Source organism: Lipophrys pholis (assembly GCF_963383615.2).
Source record: "Lipophrys pholis genome assembly, chromosome: 23".
Taxonomy (NCBI): domain Eukaryota; kingdom Metazoa; phylum Chordata; class Actinopteri; order Blenniiformes; family Blenniidae; genus Lipophrys; species Lipophrys pholis.
Genome location: NC_137645.1, coordinates 3,496,553 through 3,517,143, shown reverse-complemented (window position 1 = coordinate 3,517,143; position 20,591 = coordinate 3,496,553). Strand labels below are relative to the sequence as shown.

Below are 20,591 nucleotides of genomic sequence, written 5' to 3'. Positions count from 1 at the left end.
TCATTGTTAATCTCTTTATCCAATTAAAGGCTGGGAGGTGAGGGGCTGGGTTCTTTTTGTGTTCTGGTTTGACCCTGTTCTGGTTCTGGTCTGACCCTGTTGTAGTATTTTGGTTCTGGTTTGACCCTGTTCTGACTTCGTCCTGAACCTCTGCTGGTTCTGGTCCGAATCTGGCCCTCGTTGGTCCTGGTTGTGGTTGACTTTTTGTTGTCTCTCCTATATTTTCCCTTTCTGGAACTCGAACCGGGCGCCCCTGGAGCAGTGGTGCAGCGTGCCACGGCTCGCCCTGCCGGTGGTGATCAACCTGTTTGTGTTTGATTTCCTTTAAGCAACGGTAACTCGTTGGTGGCTCTGACACTCATCCACTCCAGCAGCTTAACAAATCGGATTAAAGAGGGAAAAAATCCTCGGCAGCAGTAGCAGCAGCAAAGTCCCATCTGCTCACCTGCTCGCTGCTCCACCGCGCCGCCACCAAGACGCTGCCGGCTGCTCACTCGCTGCTGCTGGATGGACGAGACGGACGCCCCTGATGAGCTGAGCTGACGGCGAGAGACAGTCCGGAGGACACGGTCGAGACATGCCTGCCAGGAAGAGAACGCTGCTGTGGATGCTGCTGCTGCTTTATGGATGCATGTCCCCCAACACAGGTCAGGCACCTTCACACCGTCGTACCTGACCCCAACACAGGTCAGGCACCTTCACACCTTCGTACATGACCCCAACACAGGTCAGGCACCTTCACACCTTCGTACATGACCCCAACACAGGTCAGGCACCTTCACACCTTCGTACATGACCCCAACACAGGTCAGGCACCTTCACACTTCCATACATGTCTTCGGAGGTGAGAACCATATGCTTTCATACCTCTCCAGTGGAACTGGTCAGGCACCTTCCTACCATCATATCTGTCCACTAACAGGTGACACACCTTTGCACTTTAATACATGTCCACTGACAAGGCAACTTCATACCTACGTGCATATCCACTGACACAGACCTGGTGCCTTTGCACCCACAAACACGTCCACTCGAACAGATGAGACACCTTTACACCCTCATACTTGTATATTGACACAGGTGAGACACCTTTACACCCTCATACCTGTCCATTGACACAGGTGAGACACCTTTATGCCTTCATACTTGTATATTGACACAGGTGAGACACCTTTACACCCTCATACCTGTCCCCAAAAAAGATGAAACACTTTTCATGCCTTCATGCTTGTCTGCAGACACGAGTCAGGCACCAGCGTACCTTCATACATGTCCACAGGGACAGCTGAGGCATCATGAAACCTTCACACATGTCCAATACCAAGTGCTGATGTAGAAATTAAGAGCGGAAAAATCAAGGCATCGTGATGCAGATTATTTTTACAGCCTCTTCCATTCTGAGGTTTGCGACCCCTGACGGGGTCACCACAGGCTGTCTTGAGGGGCAGGAGGAAGAGGGACCGCTCCTTTAACGAGCCCTGTTCCCTGCAGATGCCAGCAGCGAGTGGGTGGCGGGTTTAGAGCAGCGTGAAGGGTCTGGGACAGCGGCGGCGTTGGACTCGGGAGTTCTGTGGGACAGACGGCACTCAGCGGCTTTGAGGACGCGGCATAAGAGGAACGTCCTGTTTCCGAGTGGTGTGAAGATGTGCAGCCAGGAGACGTATGAACAGGTCGTCTCCAACCACCTGAGATACTTCCACCTGAGAGGTCAGTGACCCCCAGAGTTCAGCTCCTGATTAATCCATTCAGCGCCAGAATAATCACAAATGGAGGAATGACTGGATGAATGAATCTCTTGAATCTGAGTTGAAGCTATTTATATGCCTATGTATATCTTCAGTGTGTGAGTACCTCACTGTGTGTTAATACAGTATGTGTGTGTATCAGTGTGTCAGGAGACGGTGTGGGAAGCATTCAAGATTTTTTGGGACCGCCTCCCAGAGCGAGACGAGTATCAGGTGTGGGTGAGTCGCTGTCTGGACGATTCAGTCAGCATCAGTGGCATCGGCGACTTCTTCAGCCGCTCCGAGGAGCACCGAAACCTCGTCCGCGCTGTGAGTTCCATACCAGGAGACTCCCTGGAAACACATCTAAAAGTCATGGACACAACAGACAAAAAAACACCCCAAACACTCCAGAAGCATGATTCAAACATGCCAGATAAACACTGTAAATATGTCATGAGCAGGCCTCCAACAAATCGGAAACATCGCTCCAACATGCCCCCCGTAAACACGACTAAAACACGTCTTGATTGTGTAAAAAAAAAACAACAACAACAACACAATAAACATGAAAAAAGAACAAAAACGCCTCAATTAACCTGAAAGCCTCTTTACTGATTGCCTGTTTTTGTTTGTTTCAGAGGGTTGCCATGACGACAGGAGACAACAGGTGAGTGACCTATGTGTGTGTGTCTCTGTAGGTAAACACACATTTTGGAGATACTTTATTCTTTTTCTGTTGTTGTTTGTGTTGTTGTTGTTGTTGTTGCAGCTGTGATGACTGATAAACAGCCTGTGTGTGTGTGTGTGTGTGTGTGTGTGTGTGTGTGTGTGTGTGTGTGTGTGTGTGTGTGTGTGTGTGTGTGTGTGTGTGTGTGTGTGTGTGTGTGTGTGTGTGTGTGTGTGTGTGTGTGTGTGTGTGCTGTGTTTCATCACCTGCTGCAGTGATCCCGTCTCCTCAGCTCCTCCTCTTCCTCCGTGCAGGTAGGCCTGTGAACACCTGACCCCCCCCCCCCCCCCCCCCCATCCTGGTTTACCTGGTCCTGGTTTTAGTGTTGGTGGTCTGTGTACTCCTGCTTTTGTGAACCGGTTTTACCTGATCCTGGTTTTGATTGACTTTCTGTTGAGTTAGTTTGCCTAATTCCAGTCAGTGAGTTAACGAGTTATTTGGTGAATTCTAATAAGTCAATTTGTCTGTTTGCTTTATTTGGGTACTTACTTGGTGAATTAGGTTCATTACATTAGTTAGTTGGTCAGTTTGCTTTATTTTGTTTACTAGTTGGCTGTTAGTGATTCAGTTAATTTGCCTTTAATCAGTGAGTAACTGAATTAATAACTTAATGTGACAATAAGTCAGTAAGTTTTAGTCCGTTTATAAATTCCTGACTTTTTTGTTGAGTTTGTTGAGTGTGACACAAACATCTCTGATGTTCTTGTTTTGTTTTTGCTGTGCAGCTCTGAGACGACGACGTGGACGTCCCTGACCGAGATGTCGGCAGGTATAAACTCGCTCAATACTCTTTGTTTCCATGGTGTTCACCTCACTGTCATCAGTGTGACGTCTCATCGTGTCCAGTCACATTGTGGCCCAAAGGTCAAATGTGAAGTCTGAGTGAAACTCTTCATCTTAGCTCGTCTTCAGCTGTCTCCTTCTTCAGCCCTAAGTGGTGAGTCTCACCTCAGCTGTACTTCAAACAGTTGTAAGACGGTCCTTAGACGGCCCTCGGACCTCAGACAGACCCCAGATCTTGGTCCTGAAACCTCACCGAGACCTTAGACCTCAGGCAAACCTTTGTCCTCAAGTGTGACTCCTGAGCTGAGAGCTGCGTTTAAACGTCTCCAGTTGGGAATAATCCTGCAGCTATCTGCTGCTCAGCTGTTTGAGACCACCAGAGATCAGTTATGCTCTGATAACTGCGACGCTCTGAAATCCCCTCTTGACCCCTGGTGGGTCTGATGGGTCCTAAACCACAGCTTTGTTTGGCTGTGGCCTTTTGCCTCGCCGACGAGAACAGTGAGGGGGCGGAGCCTCTTAGAATAGATCGGTAAGCCTATTTCCCGGCAGCAGTTTGGTCTGTGAAGGCGTCACCCAGCGGGACGAGTGTGAGGTGACATCATCAGACCTCCGCACCACTTTTTATCACGTCTCCTGCATGACTGCAGTTTCCTTCATCTCAAAGTTTGAATGAAGTTTTGGAGCCTAATGCTGACGGGGATGCTTGTCCTTATACGATCACATGACACAGAAAACTGTATGCTGTAATGTAGAAATCAAACATTCAGAAACCAAAAGTTTTTACGTTTGTAGCCAGAAAAGTTTCTCACGTTCTATTATGACGTTTTGTATCCAAACACATTTCACTTTTTAACTTCATCTTCAGTCCTTAAATTCACCAAAATGTAACAAGATTCTGTACAGAATTTAAGAACTCTATGATTTATATTTGGTTTTTAGCAACTGATAAAAAGTATAAATATATATACATTTTTGTTCATTACACTTGTGGCTTTTTTTCTTTTAAATGATGCTAATTACATGATAATTATATAACCAATCTCTGAACAAATTAGAAAACATGTTTGATGTCTTTGTGCTCTGCCACAGTGGAAGAAACCTTCAAGGTCACTCCTGGGACTCCTCCGCTATCTGTGACTGAAGGTTCACCTCCTCACGGCACTGACGCTCCCTCTGCTGGGATTCATGGTGAAGATGTTCAGTCTTCAGATGCTGGACCAGTTTCTGAAGATCTGACACCTTCAACAAGCAAACCGTCTGACGGGCCTCGTCCAGACGTTACATCTGAGGAAGAAGACATTACGATCGAGGAGTCGGTTGCACCGGATACAACAGAGATCCAAGAAGTTAGTCCGAGAGGCGAGGAGCCGCCATCGGCGGTCGTAGCTCATGAAGTCCCAACAGAGGCCACAGTGTCGGTTCTCCCAAAGCCTACCTCCACCTTCGCCCCAGAATCCATCACGGTGGAGAAAACGAGGACAGACTCGACTTCTTCGGCGCCTCCAGAAGTCGTGAGAGTGGACGTCCCGGATGTCGCAGATGAAGAAGTGGAGAAATCTCCTGATGAGGCTGAAGTGTCCCCACCTGAAGGTCCTTCAGAGGCTGGTGCTGCTGGAGTCACACCAGAGGTGACGCCGACTGTGTTCCTGATCACAGATTCAGAAGAAGAGGTCGAGGTCATTATAGACGTGACCCAAGATCAAGAATCAGCCTCAGACTTGGAAGCTGATCTTCCCTCGCAGGCATCCATCCTGACAATATCGACGGAGGTCAAAGAGTCCAGTGAAGAGGAGGGGACGGATAAAGCAGCACTGGACGAGATCAGTATGGAGGCGACCCCACCTCCAGAAACTGAAGGAGAAGGAGGAGAATCTACGGAGGAAGATTTACTTGAAACGGCTGAAGAGGTACTAACTGACATTCAAGATCCGGGTGTGACGGTTGAAGGCGATACAGCAGACACAAACGAGGAAGGAGCCGTAGAAGAGGAACCAACAGACGTTGGAGCGGAAACACTGATCAATGAAGAAGAAGCTGCAGGAGTTGCAGAGGACGAACTAAGTGACACCAAAGGAGAACCAATACAAGATGTTCTGGATACAGGAGACGTATCAGGAAAGCCTGCAGAGCAGGAAGAACCAGAACCTGAAGATGAAACGGTACAAGAACTAAAACCTGGACAAGAAACTCCACATGAAGCAGAAACTAAAGAAGGAACTGTACCAGAACCAGAACCTGTAGAAGAAACGTTACATGAACCAGAAACTGGAGAAAAAGTTCCCCAAGAATCCGAACCTGAGGAAGAAACTTTGAATGAACCTGAACATGAATTAATAATTCCAGAAGTATCAGAACCTGTAGAAGAAACTCTAGAAGAACCAGAACCAGTAGAAGAAAGTCTAGAAGAACCAGAACCAGTAGAAGAAACTCCAGAAGAACCAGAACCTGTCGAAGAATCTCTAGGGGAACCAGAACCTGTAGAAGAAACTCCAGAAGAACCAGAACCAGTAGAAGAAAGTCTAGAAGAACCAGAACCTGTAGAAGAAACTCCAGAAGAACCAGAACCTGTAGAAGAATCTCTAGGGGAACCAGAACCTGTAGAAGAAACTCCAGAAGAACCAGGACTTGTAGGTGAAGACCTAGGGGAACCAGCACCTATAGAAGAAAGTCTAGAAGAACTGGAATCTGGAGGACAAAATGTACATGAGCGAGAACCTGTTGAAGAAAATATCAAAGAACCTGCCGGAGCTGAAGTAAAACCAAAACCTGACCCAGAACATGGAGAACTTCTTGAGGACATCATACCAGAACCTGAAGCCACGCGAGAACCGTCGCTTGAAGTGAAACCTGCAGCTGGAACCAGTGTCGAGTCCGACTCTGCAGAAGAAGCTGATTCTATAGAAGAACCGACAGATGGATCTGTTCAAGAAGAAGCCTCGATGGAAGACAAAGAGGATCACAGTGTAACCTCTGAGGAGGAAACCCAGCAGGAACCTGGAGTGAAAGTGTCAGATGATGGAGAAGGAGGGGATTTCTTTGAACCAGAAGTAGTCACACCAGAAGATCTAAAGGAGGTTGGACCACCAGAAGCTTCACAGGAGAATGACGAGACCACTCCTGTGGTTGTTGTGGTTCCAGAAGACGCAGAGGTACTAGTACCAGTGACTGAATTAGACGGAACACCTGAACCAGAAGTACTGGTGGACCATCCCACTGAGGTGGAGATTCCTCCAGAACCCACAGAAGATGATGACACCGCTGAGGTGACAGAACCAGAACCGGTTCCTGAAGCTGAAGAGGAGACTCTGGAACCTGCGACCGATGTCCAACCGGGAACAGTGTTTGAAGTAGAACCCCCTGAGGAGGTCATCCCAGAGTCTGCTGAAGAGCTTCCCACCCAGCAACAGCCAGGAAGCATCCCTGCAGCTCCAGAAGCTCGTCCAGAATTAGTGGAGGACGGTTCTCCAGCTGGAGAGGCAGAGGAGACCTCGGAGGAAGTCCCACTGCAATCTCTTGATGAGATCACTCCGGAACCAGAAGTGGAAGTCACATCGGATGGTTCACCAGGAACTCCGAGCCCCGGGGAGGCCACCACCAAGTACGTAGTGGAGTACAACAACGGGAACTTCCCAGATCTGACGGAGCATCCGTATGAAGAAGACTTACTGGGAAACAATGGCTTTGGGCTGGAGGATGAGCAGGAGAACTCGGTGAGCATCGATAAATCCGTGTGTTTTGTTTTAATCTCGCCTAACGAGCGACCAAACAAACGTTCTTTCACTTTCAGATTGGCAATGAGATCGACGCCCTGCTGCGGCCCCTGAACCCTCTGAAGGACCATGTTGTGGAGCTGAGCGTCCGACTGCGAGAAGAAACCTACAACAACGCCTTGAGGGACCCGAGCAGCTTCGAGTACCAGCTGCTGGCCCGACAGTTCACCCACAGGGTGAGTCCATTTGTCTTCGGATTAACGTAGAGCAGTAAAGGTTCAGGAACGACTCCTGGTGGCTTTGTAGTGATACACGGTACATAGTTAACGGTTCGGAGAGCATCGACGTTCAGCAGGTAGCTGGAAAGTCTCTACAACAACTAGAGCGGTGTTATGATGACTTTATAACTCTACCTGGACGACACACACTTAGATATTACTGCGGGAGATTTGGATGTAATTCTTCACTTTATTCCTGAAATGCAGAGAGAACAGGAGCCTGTTGTCGCCAGGTGTGTACAAGACCTTACATTTTAAATGATACTGACGCCTTAGGTGACCATTTTGGCCCTCGGTATTGTCGTCATCTTGTTTTCCTCCTTGGTTCTCTTCCCTCACTGCTGCTTTTTCCATAAAACTGCTGACTTGGGCCTTTGGCTTGTCTTCAAAGGCCTCGACTCAGTTTTCCTTTCTGTTGGAAAACGGCATTTGGAGTCCGAGCGGTGACTCACCTGGAAACAAAGCAACGTTGCCAGGAAAGCTGCCAGTTTGTTCGAGGACTGTCGGTACTATTTCAGTGATGAGGGCGAAGAGGTTGAAGAGAAAGCAAGCAGCCATTGGTGTTATTGCAAATATCAGATTTTACTGCCTGAATACAGAGCGAGTTCGTTTTTTTAATTTTTTATTTTAAGGTTAAAGCACAAGTCAGACATGTCATCACTCCTTTCAGTATCAGATGGTTTCTCTCCAACACTGTGAAATGTCCACAGTCCTGGAACACAACTGAGACAAACTGAAAACTAAGACATCAGACCACTGAAACAGCTGGTATCGACCCAGTGCAGGACTCTGGTCGGGGACCTCATCAACTACTGTTGGACCTTATTGATCGAGGCGCCAACCCAAATTCTAGACTTATGAAAAGACATTCTTTAAGGATGGAAGTTTCCAGATCTTGACAACCCTCATCCAGTAACTGATGAAGATTTGGATCCTGAACATCAGTGATGATGTTTCAAATGGAGATGATGAGTTCACGTGGTCTGCTGGGATCTGCCTGAGCGACTGAAATGTCTTCATTCTTCAAAGTTTCTCCTTCTCGCTTTAGATTGAAGACGCCTTTGAGAGGCTGCCGGGCTTTAAGGGCGTCTCCATCATCGAGTTCAGGTCAGCTCTTTGGCCTCTTTGTTGTATTTCTTTACTTTAACAAATTAAAAAATCTGGTCATCTGATTTTAAGGTTTGTGTGTTTTTGTCTTTGTCTTCAGGCCTCAGAAGGACCTGGAGAGGTAAGTCTGACTCTCTTCATCCACTGTACCTGTTGCGAGACAGAAACGAACCCTGGTGTTCATGGGAGGGACTATTTCCTGCAGTGGAGGGATTGTGATGGTAAAGTTTATGATCAGGTTGTCAGAATAGTTCAGTAAACGATTCTCCAACTCCAAGAGAGATCTTGTGTAAAGCTTGAAGGCTTTTCTTTGGTGGTGGTTTTGGTTTTCCACACCAGAGGGGGCGCTGTCTCTAGACCCGCTGAGAACCCGTCTGAGTCTCGGCTTTCTCCAGCCTGGCAGCGAGCAGCGACACGGCCACGATTCACCGCTGGCTTTAAAGAGTTAGTGGTTCCGTGATCCTGTGCTCCACGCTAACGTCCTCTTAATGTCCTCAACAATCACCAATCAGCTCTTAAGTTGGATCAGTCCCTCGCCGCCGCCGGATTACTGCTGAGGATTTACCGCAAAGACAAACTCCCCCACTGAGGCAGACCTCACCCCAACTCACTCTGACTAACCCCTCCCCCCACCCCACCCCACCCTCCTCACCCCTCAGCTAATTCTTTTCTTTAACTGCGGAAGTAGATTGTTTTAATTAAATTTATCATTTACTTTAGTTTGATTCACTTCAATGAATTTATTTAACCTAATCAAGTTCAATTTGATTGATTTCATTCTCTATATTACTTCATTTCAATCCTCCTATTCCATTTATATTCATAATTTTATTTATATTTTATTCATTCCAACACTTTAATTTGGATTATTTAATTTTTTTCAACTCCATAAAGTCACGAAAAAGTAATGTTTCAATTCAATTCACTCTAATCATATAATTTATTTGCATGCAAATCAATTTGATTATATTAAATTATATCTTTATTAACCCTGTGAATGTATTATAATTTAATATTTCAATTACATTTACTCCTAAAATGGAATTTCATTATTTTATTTCAAGTTGATTTTCCTTTTATTGACTTCAACTTAATTGTTACATTAATTAATCCAATATTCTACTTAATTTGATTAATTACTTTATTTACTACAATAAATTACTTTAGTTCAACTCACAAACTTTCATTTTCATCACAACTTTTTTGATTGAAATTCATTTTTCCTTTGTATTTGTTCCAATGATTTGCTAGGTTCATTACATCTACTCTGTTTTAATCAACTAAATTGACTTCAATTTAATTTAAGTATTTCTTTTCTATTGAATCCAGTTATTTCTTTTATGTTACTTAAACACCCATCCACAGACTTATCTTTAAATATTTATCTTATGAGTTAATGATATAAAACATGATTTACTTATTCTTGTTGGATTTAATCAAATTGATGTAAAACGTAAAATACAATCAGAATTTATGGAATTTATATTCATGTACTGTAATTACTTTCTGATGGCTTGTGTCTGAACAAATGTGTGTCTTGTGGTCCCGCCAGGGGTCTGGTGGTCCTGGTCCACTACGCCATCACTCTGGAGGTGGACGGCGGCGGCATCGCCAACAACACGCTGGACTTCATCTCGCTGCAGAACAACCGCGTGGAGAAGAACTTCCCCGGCGCCGCTGAGCAGCCCACTGTCGTCTACACAATCACCGACTTCCGGAACTACATAACCGAGGCGCTGCACAAAGACAACTTCCTCACCAACAGCAGCCTGGAGGCGGGGCAGGGCGACCCGATGCAGCTGGAGAACGGTTCGCTGATTTCTACTAATGACAAATTAGTGTTGTATAATAATTGTAGTTGACTTTCAACAAGTTGAATTCGTCATAAATCAGCTGATGTCAGAAATATTTTGAAGAAAACTTTCCGAAACTATATATAACAACAATTCTCTTCATTTTCCACAGCGGAGAACCTGCTGCCTTCGGTGAACCCTACGAGTCGTCCAGCCGGCGCCTACGACAGCATGGTGAGTCCACTGACACAGAAAGCAGAAAGTATTCTAATGTCACTGGAACTGAGTGAAAGTAGACCTTCCAGTTGATTTTCTTCTGAGACGACCTTCTCCCTCTGTTGATGCACTCTTCTATTTTCAGGACAACATCCTCGCCGCTGAGAAGCCGCCTGATGCTCCGAGCCATGAGCCAGACGATATCACCAGCGAGGTTTTCCCCAAGAAGGATGACTTCCTGTTCAACGCCTTTGACCAATGGAAAGTCCCGCAGAGTGAGGAAGCCAGCGAGAATGACGTCTTCCTATTCGATGAGGCCGTGGCTCCTCCACTGCCAATTGACTCCCCCGAGAAGACCTTTGACCTCGAGGCGAACGTCCCTGCAAGTAAGTGACCCTTTACTGGAGAGAGTGTGATTAAAAGTGACCAGAAAGTCCTTTTCAAAAATTGTTCCTGCTGGGTGTTGATGAGTCAGCATGTATTTCTGTTTCCCATAGACAAGGGGAACTTTGAAAATGAAGAGTTCCTTGGTACCGGGGACGATGCTCTTCCAGGAAGCCACACTGGTGGTTCTCCCACAAAACCTGTGACAACCGCTGAGACCTCACTGGACGATGGATCGGGTTCAGGTTTCTCTGGAGACACTCAGGGAGCTGACCTCTGGAGTTGGGAAGTCTCACCAACATCTGACAGGATCTACATTTATGAGGACAGTGTCTTGGAGGTGTTCCCACCACCTGACCTGGAGGAGGACGAAGACACTTTGGAGCCACTGTCCACTGAAAAAGATGACTTTGTTGCTTTAGGAGTTGAATTCACTGAAGCTCCCGATGTCCAGACAACAGCAGCTTCCACGCTTGAAGATTCAACTCCAGGACACGTGGTTGAGTTTCTGGATCATGTTTTAGTGACTCTGCCAATCATGACTACAACCAAGCCACCTGTTTTCTCACCCAAAGGAACTGTTGAACTTTCAGTGCAAACAATGGAAGCATCTGGCATCTATGATGACTTCTCACTAACTGAGCCACAGAGAACCCAGTCAGCTGCCACGGATCCTCCTCAATGGGACGTTTGGACTCGAGAGGCTTCTGTTCTGGTCGGACCAACTGAAATATCCGATGGGCATCAAGAAACAACTACAAAGATGGCGATAATGAGCGAGGCAGTAATCAATGTGGCAACAGAAGAAGAGTCTGAGTCACTAGTTACATTTGCACCTGAAAGTCAGGCAACCTCAACTGGGGGCGTGCCGGCGTTTGTGGAAATTCTGGCGGTCACCGTGAAAGAACCAGCCTGGTCAACCACTGAAGAGCTACTCCAACCTGATGTACTCACAGAAAAGCCTCAGCTGCTGCCACCGCTCACAAAACCCCAGGAAGCCATTGAGGTTTTGGAGGAGCAGCACATCGGTGTCACCGACCCCCCGCTGTCGACAGCAGCGGTAATCCTAGACAAGGACCTGGCAGTGGATGAAGTCATGGTTGTCACAACAACAACAGCAGCTCCAGCCACTACTCCAACTCTAAATCTGGACCATGGCGCCATCGCCCTCTCGCCTGAGAAGGACTCGCCGTTCACTCGAGTGTCGGATTCAGTGCCGGAGGACGAGGATCTGATTCACCATGAGCACCAAAACCACGAAGACGTTACTGACCTCCCAGTCAGCACGCCATCGCCACCTGTCACTCCGTCAACACGGGAGGTGGTGGTTGTAAACAAGACAGACAGTCCTCCACAGAGGTCACCAGGTGCTCCACAGCCTGATGTAGACGTGAGCGTAGCTTTGACGAGCCCTTCAGGAGAAGAAGCAGCTATCGACGTTCTCCAAAAAGTGACCTCCTCTCCTGAGGAAGTCAAAGACGGTGCTTCCGAGTCCGAGCTCCAACCGTTCGATTTGTCCGAGGTGCCCAGCATCGGCGTCAGCTTTGACGTCTTCCAGTATGGCGGTGTCTTGGCTGAAGGTGACACCAGTGGGTTCTCGAGTGGCGCTCAGGGCTCGGACTTGGATGCCTTCGCCTTACCAACCCACCCTGGCAGAGAACTGACGGTCTTTTTCAGACTGAGAGTGACCAACATGGTGTTCTCCATGGACCTGTTCAACAAGAGTTCCCCGGAGTACAAGGCCTTGGAACAGCGGTTCCTCCACCTGGTGAGAACTCAGGAGTTTCAAAGGGAATAAAACCATATGTCCGGGTTCTAATGTGTTCTGCTTCACCTTGCAGCTGGTCCCGTACCTGGAGTCCAACCTGAACAACTTCCAGAACCTGGAGATCCTCAACTTCAGGAACGGCAGCATCGTCGTGAACAGTCGCATGAGGTTCGGTAAGCCGGTTCCCAAAGGGGTCACCAATGTCATCTACCTGATTTTGGAGGACTTTGCCAACACCGCATACCAAACCATGAACCTGGCCATCGACAAGTACTCTCTGGATGTAGAATCAGGTACGGCTTTGTTCTGATATTTCATACTCACACTCACTTGAGCATGAAGTGGAACATTATTGTGGTCAAAGGTTATTTGCACCAGACGCTCCAAACTGTAACGTCTCCAACGCCTGAAGAAACTCGTCGGAGGCGTCGTGTAAGAATGATATACGACTTCCTTATTGAGACATAAAATCATGATAGTGACTCAATTGAATCAAACATGCAGTTTCTCTTGTTTCTGTCATATTTTCAGTCTTTTATCAGAAATCTTTTGGCGTCTTGAGGCCTGAGCAGGATTTGATCTCAGACATGTTCTCCTTGAAAGTGAAAGTGAAGTTGGTACATTTGTTTTTGAGAGGTTAGTGGATCTTTAGAGAAACTGATCAAATTGTGTGAAATCTTTGGGGACATTGGAAAATATTTGGATGAAGTTCTGTGTGTTTTTAAGGAACACACTTTGTTTTTGGAGAAGGAAAAAAAGGTTCATGTTGGAGAATCTAGTTTGGCTCTGGTGGAGCTGATGCCTCTCGGGAGAAGTTGGTGCGCGTTTGAAGGTGCAGAGCTGCTCCATCTTCCAGTCGGGTCCACTCTGGGTGTGAGCAGCAGCTTTGACGGGCCCGCGGTTTAATATGGGGATAATCTGTCTGCACGGAACGTGAGGAGCAGCAGGACACAGGGACTCACCTGCTGTTTACCTGAGCTCAGACTCTTCACACCTGCAGAGAGGAGAAACTCTCCGACGGAGATTTACAGACTTAAAGATAGACCAGCGTCTTCACGTCCTCTTTGTTTAAGGCTCAAAACCCACAGAGGCCATCGAAGTATAAGTCTCAATAAGTAGTATTTAATCACAGTAATGTGAGTATTTGCAATTTATCAACTCCATTCTGACATTTTCCAAAGTAGATTGCATGATGTGACGCTTATGTTCCATCATTGGCCTCAAGGGGCATCTGAATCTGTGGCAACTTTCCTCTTCTCACCAAGCGACAGCATGTTTGTGGAATTCCACACAACCGCTTTATTTAATTTTCCAAATAAAGAAAAACCAAGGACCAAGACCACATCCCTGAAGAAATCCATACTGTCAACACTCAGACTCTGAGAGTTTGTTTTGTTTCCTTCAAGAGTCTTAAAAGGTTCAATGCTGCAGTATTAATGAATATTATACAAATATTATAAATAACGATATCATAGAGGGTCGAACCCTTTGAAACATCATTTTTCAATAATACAGAAGCCAAAAGCAGTATTGTTCTGGTTTTCTGAGTTCCATCAAGGTCACATGTCTTAAGATTTATTTGACATAAATGAACTATAACATATGATGATCCAAAACCAATGCCCTGAGGAACACCTGGGTCATTTCCACCATATTCAGGAGTGAACAACAAGCACCGCCCAGTAACTGAGCCCTGAGGAACCCCACAAGTAGCTGCAGTCAGAGAATGATGTAATGAAATGACAGGGAGCCAGAAAACTCCTTGTAACTTTCTCTGTGACGGTCAAAGATGGCCTCTTCAGCGGGAGCCTTCCATCTTTTCCCGTGTCTGTGTTGACCTACAGCTCTTTAATCTGTCTGAGCCAATCAGAGGAGCTCCTGACAGCCCGATAACCCTAATCTACCGCGGTGAGTCACGGCGGTCACCACTCACCGTGCAGGCGCTAATCAGTTTACTACCTTCATCTTTTTTTTTTCTTTCTTTCTTTCCATTGCACAAGCACACAGCCCAATGAGCGTCAGGCTGCAGCGCCGCCGCCCGACCTTTCAGCCGGGGCATGAACCCCGGCAGTCTGTCCAAAGATACAGCCAGAGTTTGTCACCCAATCACTGAGCTGCTAATTAAAGCAGCAGACAGCCACTCCCAGACCAGCTGGGCTGATATCAAGAAATGATCCAGAACTCGTTGCATTGGCAGGTCTTTCCTGCCGAACAAACCTGCAAACCTCCAATCCCAAGTCTGCCTCACTGACCTCTGACCTGACTCATAAATAGAAACTCACAGTCTTTTATAGAGCAAATGTGCTGAATAGGCTTATTGGTTGTCACTGATGTTTTAACTGTGGACGTTTTTAATGTCTGTGCTCATTTGGTTTATGTTTGAGACTCAGTATGTGGACTGTGAGTTCGGTTGTAGTATTTTCTTCACTTTTATGCCTCTCACTTTTATGTCTAACGCTGACTTTTTCCTCGAGTTTCAACAACTTTTTATTTTAATTTTTTTTTACAATCTACTGCTGCTCAGCCGACCGTGGAGGTCAAACACAAACCGTCTCCACCGTCCAGAGGCTCCAGAGTTCATTCTTGGAGGTCTGAATCGCTGCGCCATCGGCAAGACTTACAAGGCATGAACGATTTGTAAGACGACAGTGGAAAAACCTCCACACTGGATCTGTGTCATGAGCTGAATAAATCTCTGCCCCTGCTTTCCATATGAGCATCGTGTTTCTCAAAAAGACTTGGTGTTCGTCCAAATAAGAGAACCTGCCGCCGTCAGACTGAGACTTTTGGAGCACTTCTTGTTCTGTGTTGTGACATGAATGTTTTGGATGTCTGTCCAGACTGGTACTGGTACTGGTACTGGTACTGGTACAGGTACTGGTACTGGTGCCGTAGTGTTGGTGTTAATAAAGTTTCTGCCTCCTCCTCCCTCAGGTGACCGCGCCGATCCCTGTAAGTTCCAGGCCTGTAACGACTTCTCCAGGTGCATGGTCAACGCCTGGTCCAGCGAGGCCGAGTGCGTGTGCGATGCCGGCTACGTGAGCGTGGACGGGCTGCCGTGTCAGAGCGTCTGCGACGTGCAGCACGACTTCTGCCTCAACGATGGCAAATGTGACGTCATCCCCGGCAAGGGCGCCATCTGCAGGTGGGAGGGGCTTTTAAACACAAACGACTATCATCTAGATATTGACCAATCCACTGGACATAAGCTTTGTTTCAAAAAAAAAAAAAGACCTCTAATTCAACCTTGAGGGACGCCATTTAATTATTTATACTAGATTTGTATTTGTAGTATAATAATACAAACATATATACGTGTATCATCTACATACATGCATGTTGACGTTCAACAATAATGGACCCAGCAGTAAACCTCGAGCAACACCAGTGGATCATTTCGTGGCTGTTTTGGTGTCTTGATTGGGAATTGAACCTGCGACCTTTCCGTCTAGATGTCGTGTCGGGGAGAACTGGTGGTACCGTGGTGAGCACTGTGAGGAGTACGTGTCTGAGCCGCTGGTGGTCGGCATCGCCGTGGCCTCGGTGGCAGGCTTCCTCTCAGTAGCTGCAGGAATCATCTTCTTCCTGGCGAGGACGCTGCGAAATCAGTATGACAGCGAGGACACGGAGGACCCTCTCCGGTACGCCACCACTTCCTGTGTCCAGTGAGTCCCAAATCCGTTGTTAGAAACTTCGTAGGAATACTAACAGTTCAGCACCTGCACGCTTGCAGGCGGGGTGACAGCGTGCCAACACTGGAGCGCGCCACCAAGTTCAACCCCATGTTCGAGAGCGACCCGGTCACTGCCCAGTACTATCGTCGCTACGACGACGACCCTCCGCAGTACTACCGCCGCTTCTGTGACCCCATCCCGCTGCAGTCCAGCAGTTCGGGCAGCGGAGGCGCCTCTAAAGAGCTGAGCAGCGAAGAAATCAGGAACATTTATGGGAACATGACGCTCACCAAAGAGGTGAGAGGAGAATGTGTGTGTGTGTGTGTGTGTGTGTGTGTGTGTGTGTGTGTGTGTGTGTGTGTGTGTGTGTGTGTGTGTGTGTGTGTGTGTGTGTGTGTGTGTGTGTGTGTGTGTGTGTGTGTGTGTGTGTGTGTGTCAGGCTGTTGTGACAGTGTCTTGGCTGCAGGGTTCCAGTCCGATGGTGCAGTCGGTATTTTTAGTTCCTCCTCTTACATAAAGCTGTTGTTTGGTCTCTGCAGGAGATCCAGGAGCGGCTGAGGATCATCGAGCTGTGCGCCAGGGACCAACACTTCGCAGACTTTGTGCGACAGACTCAAGTGTGAGTGTCTGACACAATGGACAGCGCCCTCTGGTGGCACTTTCCTGCGTCACGTCAGAATTCTCTCGCGGGACAGTTTTAACCTGGAAGCACAGAAACACAACTGAAGTTTAAAACTTTCAGCAACAACAAAAAGTGAAAGAAATTAGTTCATTCAATGAATGACAGAAAAATGCAAAACTAAGACAGATTTTCTGTCTCCTGTCGGCTGAGCAGGTTCCTGGAGAGGAGAGGAAGCTCAACCACGTAACTCCGAAAGCCGGCGACCGCCCACCTCCAGGTACCACCTCAGACAGTCTGACCTCTGACCCTGATACACTGACTTCTAACCCCAACACTTTGACCTCGGACATGCTGACCTCTGTTTTATTATTACTGGTTTTAGATTTATAAACATACATATCACTAAATTTAGTTCTTGATCTTTTTTGTTACATGTCAACTGGTCATACTTCTAATTATACTTCTCATTATATTTGTTGTACTCCTGTTTAAAGCTTGATGTTAAACTTGTTCAGGTATTGTTTTAGTTGTTCCAGTTGTTTTTGTTGTTATAGTTGTAACAGTTGTCGCTAAACTTTTTAAAAAAGCGCCTCATTGGAAGTTTATTTGTTATAAAATTTTCACTGAACTTGTTGGTAAAAAACTTGTCATGATAATTTTGTTTATACTTGTTCTATGAATATAATTACTATATAATTGTCATTTAATTGTTTTATCCAAACATTGTCATTTAACTAACTTTTTCTTTCAATATGTCTGTCTCTCCGTCTGTCCACAGAAACATTGCTGGCCACCGGCTGAAGGGAGGAAGATGATCCGCGTCTTCGGTGGAATGTGAAGCGTTTCGGACTGTGGCCAGTGGGCGGCGGCCTGGCCTGTGACTCCGCCCATTTGTGGGATGTTTTACGTTCTGTTTGTGCAAACTCGGCATTGCTTCGCTGCCGTCAGCGGTTCCCTGCGTTCCTCCTCGTCAGTGCCTTCGCCGCTCCGTCAGCTCTCCGGGGAGACGGGGCGCAGAAGTCGCAGCGGGCGCTTCTCCATGTTTACATTTCTCTGGTCTTCGTCTCTGCGGGGGTACTCTTTGTTCGGACGGCAGAAGCCACACCGTCGCCCCCTGCAGCCCGGACGCATGGTTTTTTGTTTTTTTTTGAACAAGTCTTTATCATCAAGGTTCACAATCTTAACTTTCTGTTTCACAAGACGGACTCATGTTTAAAGGAACATTACACAACACTGAAAAGTTTTCTGTGACCTCCAGGCTGTCCTCAGGCCCGTCACTCATCTTACGGATTGGGCTGAAGACAGACTGGATGCTGGAGTGAATAAAGAGCGCCCCCTGGTGGTACGGTGTGGCTGTGCAGCGGGCGTTGCAGGGCGAGTTTCTTCAGTCGTTAGTTGTGTGTGGACTCAGAAGTGTTCTGTGTTGTGCGTTTGAAGGTCATGTGACTTGTGTGCGTGTCAGCGGTGAATGGCTGTAGCGTCTCGTGGGAATAAAGACGACGCCATCAGAACCGTCACAGTTTGGGATGCTTTGTGTGTTTTCTTGCAGTATCCCAGTAGTTGCTGGTACTCCTCTCTGGAGCCGCTGCATGTCTCTGTTTGTTGGTGTCGTCTGTGTGGTGGTAGAATCACTTTTCTAAAATAAAAACACATTTTTTACACAACTCTGTTTGCTTCTGATTGGACACGTGGTCGGGGTTGACCTGTCAGTCAAACCTGTTGTCACCATGACAACTCACTGACAAGGGTGTGTGTGTGTGTGTGTGTGTGTGTGTGTGTGTGTGTGTGTGTGTGTGTGTGTGTGTGTGTGTGTGTGTGTGTGTGTGTGTGTGTGTGTGTGTGTGTGTGTGTGTGTGTGTGTGTGTGTGTGTGTGTGAGAGAGATGCTGACAGACATCGTTCTGTGTCACCTTGGAGTCGACGTTGATGGCAACATGCTTAAGTGTGTTTGCACATGTGAACGCGTGACTGTAGGAATGTTCGTTGTGTAACTAAAGCAGAGTTTCCATTCTTTAATCCACCAGCAGAGGGCGACACACATCCTGAGTGGTGCTTCTTACTGTTATGTTTTTTTGAACAAAAAGTGGGCGGGGTCTGTTGGCTACCTGCAGGTGTGAGATCTTCCATACGGAACCCAAACTCGTTCATTGGCCTGTTTTTTTGTGAGTTGTTGCCATAGAGACAAGAAACTTTAGTTTCATAGTGTTTGGCATTATTTTTTTTAGTTGTTAATTTTCAAAGATATTTTTGTCATTACTTATTTCAGTTTTTTCTAAGTTTCTTTACATATTGCTGAAAACTGGATGTTTTACGTTAAAACTGAAACATTTTATGTTAAAACTGCAAGTTTTCAGGATAAGACAGGAAATCTTAAATTTGATAATTTATATGTGAAAAAGCTTTTTTTTAAACTTTTCCATTGAATGATATGTGCAACTGTGTTTATGGGTGAATGTGACTGAAAGATGAAGTAATCAGATTACTTTGTTACACTCTAGATTTGGTTGAGGGGGATTTCCTCCTCTCTCTCTTGGTGCTGCTCCTCCTGTAAGCTGGCACTCAAAACACACTGGGGTGGGGGTATGTTGGGGGGGGGGTAACATCTGCAAACACTTTACCACTGCTCCGACCCCGGGGTTGGTGGTGGTGGGGGGGGGGGGGTCCTCGTTCACTGAATTAGAAAAAAACCCCTCTGGAACGAGTCATAAAAAAATCACAAAATGTGACAGTTCCACATCCATGAAACATCAATGAAAACGTTTCCTGCAACGCAGTCTCGTTTTTATTGTTTTTAACGTAAAAATCTTAGCCTTGACGACTTCCTGTTTTGAACGTATCATTTACTGATTTTCGTGTGACACATGAAACTGAGGTTGTTTTTTTTCATTTACAAAAGTTTAGTGGTTTTCTCTCTGGCCGGTTTCCCAGCAGGCCCGGCGTGTTGACGAGGATTACCTCATTACCCTGCAGCCCCTTGGGCAGCGGCTGGCTCGCCAACAGGTGGATGTGACTTCACATATATTTCCCAGCAGAGACCAAAGGTCGCAGGGGTCATACTGAGGTTAGCAAGTTTTTTAATCATCTCTTCATACTATTGTCTCGGCTCCGACTCTCAGACCTTCACAATAAAACACAGACGTTCACAATAAAACTGCTTTGATGTTTTGTAACTGAAAGAAAAGCCAGCGTGCTCTTCGTATGTTCAGCTATTTGTTTGTCTGGAGGCGACGCTGACGAGATGTTTGCGTTTGAAGAGTCGAAGCTGCAGGAAACGTAAAGTTTTACTTGTGTGGTTACAGCTCTGCTACAGTGTGTGTGTGTGTGTGTGTGTGTGTGTGTGTGTGTGTGTGTGTGTGTGTGTGTGTGTGTGTGTGTGTGTGTGTGTGTGTAAACGTTCTAATTCAGACCAGCTTTAATCAGGAATCCCTCTCGTTTTCAAACGGACCATAAAAATGCTAGCATTAACCTAATTAGCAGCGCGCAGTGGGAATGTTTCACCTCAGGCGGCGAGCGTGTTTCTTATCATGACGTCTTTAATGAGCTGAAGTCCGTCGTTAACGCCGTTTGATGGGAAGGTTTTACAGGACGAAGACACGAGGAAGAGGAGCTATTTCAATGTGGTACTGCAGTTTGTTGTGTCTGCAGGTGGTTCTTCAGCTCTTCAGGTGTTTTTGAGGCTGTTTTTAGGTGTTTTGGTCGTCAGTAAAGCTGTTTTTAAAAAGTCTGTGAGTCTGATTTAAAGCATTTTGAAAGGCGGTTTTCAGACGGTTTGTAGGGTTTTTTGTGTTTTGTGAGGTTAT

General features: G+C 46.6%; 1 protein-coding gene across 1 annotated transcript; it reads left to right on the top strand.

Moving 5' to 3' along the window:
• Window positions 1-441: 441 nt before the first annotated feature.
• On the top strand, window positions 442-18,454 carry LOC308127575 (uncharacterized protein). The gene is made up of 21 exons (XM_080492706.1): window positions 442-647; window positions 1,492-1,707; window positions 1,888-2,054; window positions 2,366-2,394; window positions 2,670-2,708; window positions 3,180-3,223; window positions 4,330-6,950; window positions 7,028-7,186; window positions 8,277-8,335; window positions 8,436-8,456; window positions 9,888-10,144; window positions 10,301-10,362; window positions 10,490-10,730; window positions 11,685-12,496; window positions 12,570-12,789; window positions 15,431-15,641; window positions 15,949-16,137; window positions 16,230-16,467; window positions 16,710-16,789; window positions 17,006-17,069; window positions 17,571-18,454. The coding sequence occupies exons 1-20, from the start codon at window positions 578-580 to the stop codon at window positions 17,037-17,039; spliced, it is 5,769 nt and encodes a 1,922-aa protein (XP_080348832.1). The 5' UTR covers window positions 442-577; the 3' UTR covers window positions 17,040-17,069; window positions 17,571-18,454.
• Window positions 18,455-20,591: the final 2,137 nt, after the last annotated feature.

What these genes read in the sequence shown, in the direction of transcription:
- LOC308127575 (XM_080492706.1), top strand. Translation starts at nt 578, where the DNA reads ATGCCTGCCAGGAAGAGAACGCTGCTGTGGATGCTGCTGCTGCTTTAT. An exon ending in ATGACGACAGGAGACAACAG is followed by an intron (nt 2,395 to 2,669) that starts GTGAGTGACCTA and finishes CACCTGCTGCAG; the next exon opens with TGATCCCGTCTCCTCAGCTC. An exon ending in CCTCAGAAGGACCTGGAGAG is followed by an intron (nt 8,457 to 9,887) that starts GTAAGTCTGACT and finishes TGGTCCCGCCAG; the next exon opens with GGGTCTGGTGGTCCTGGTCC.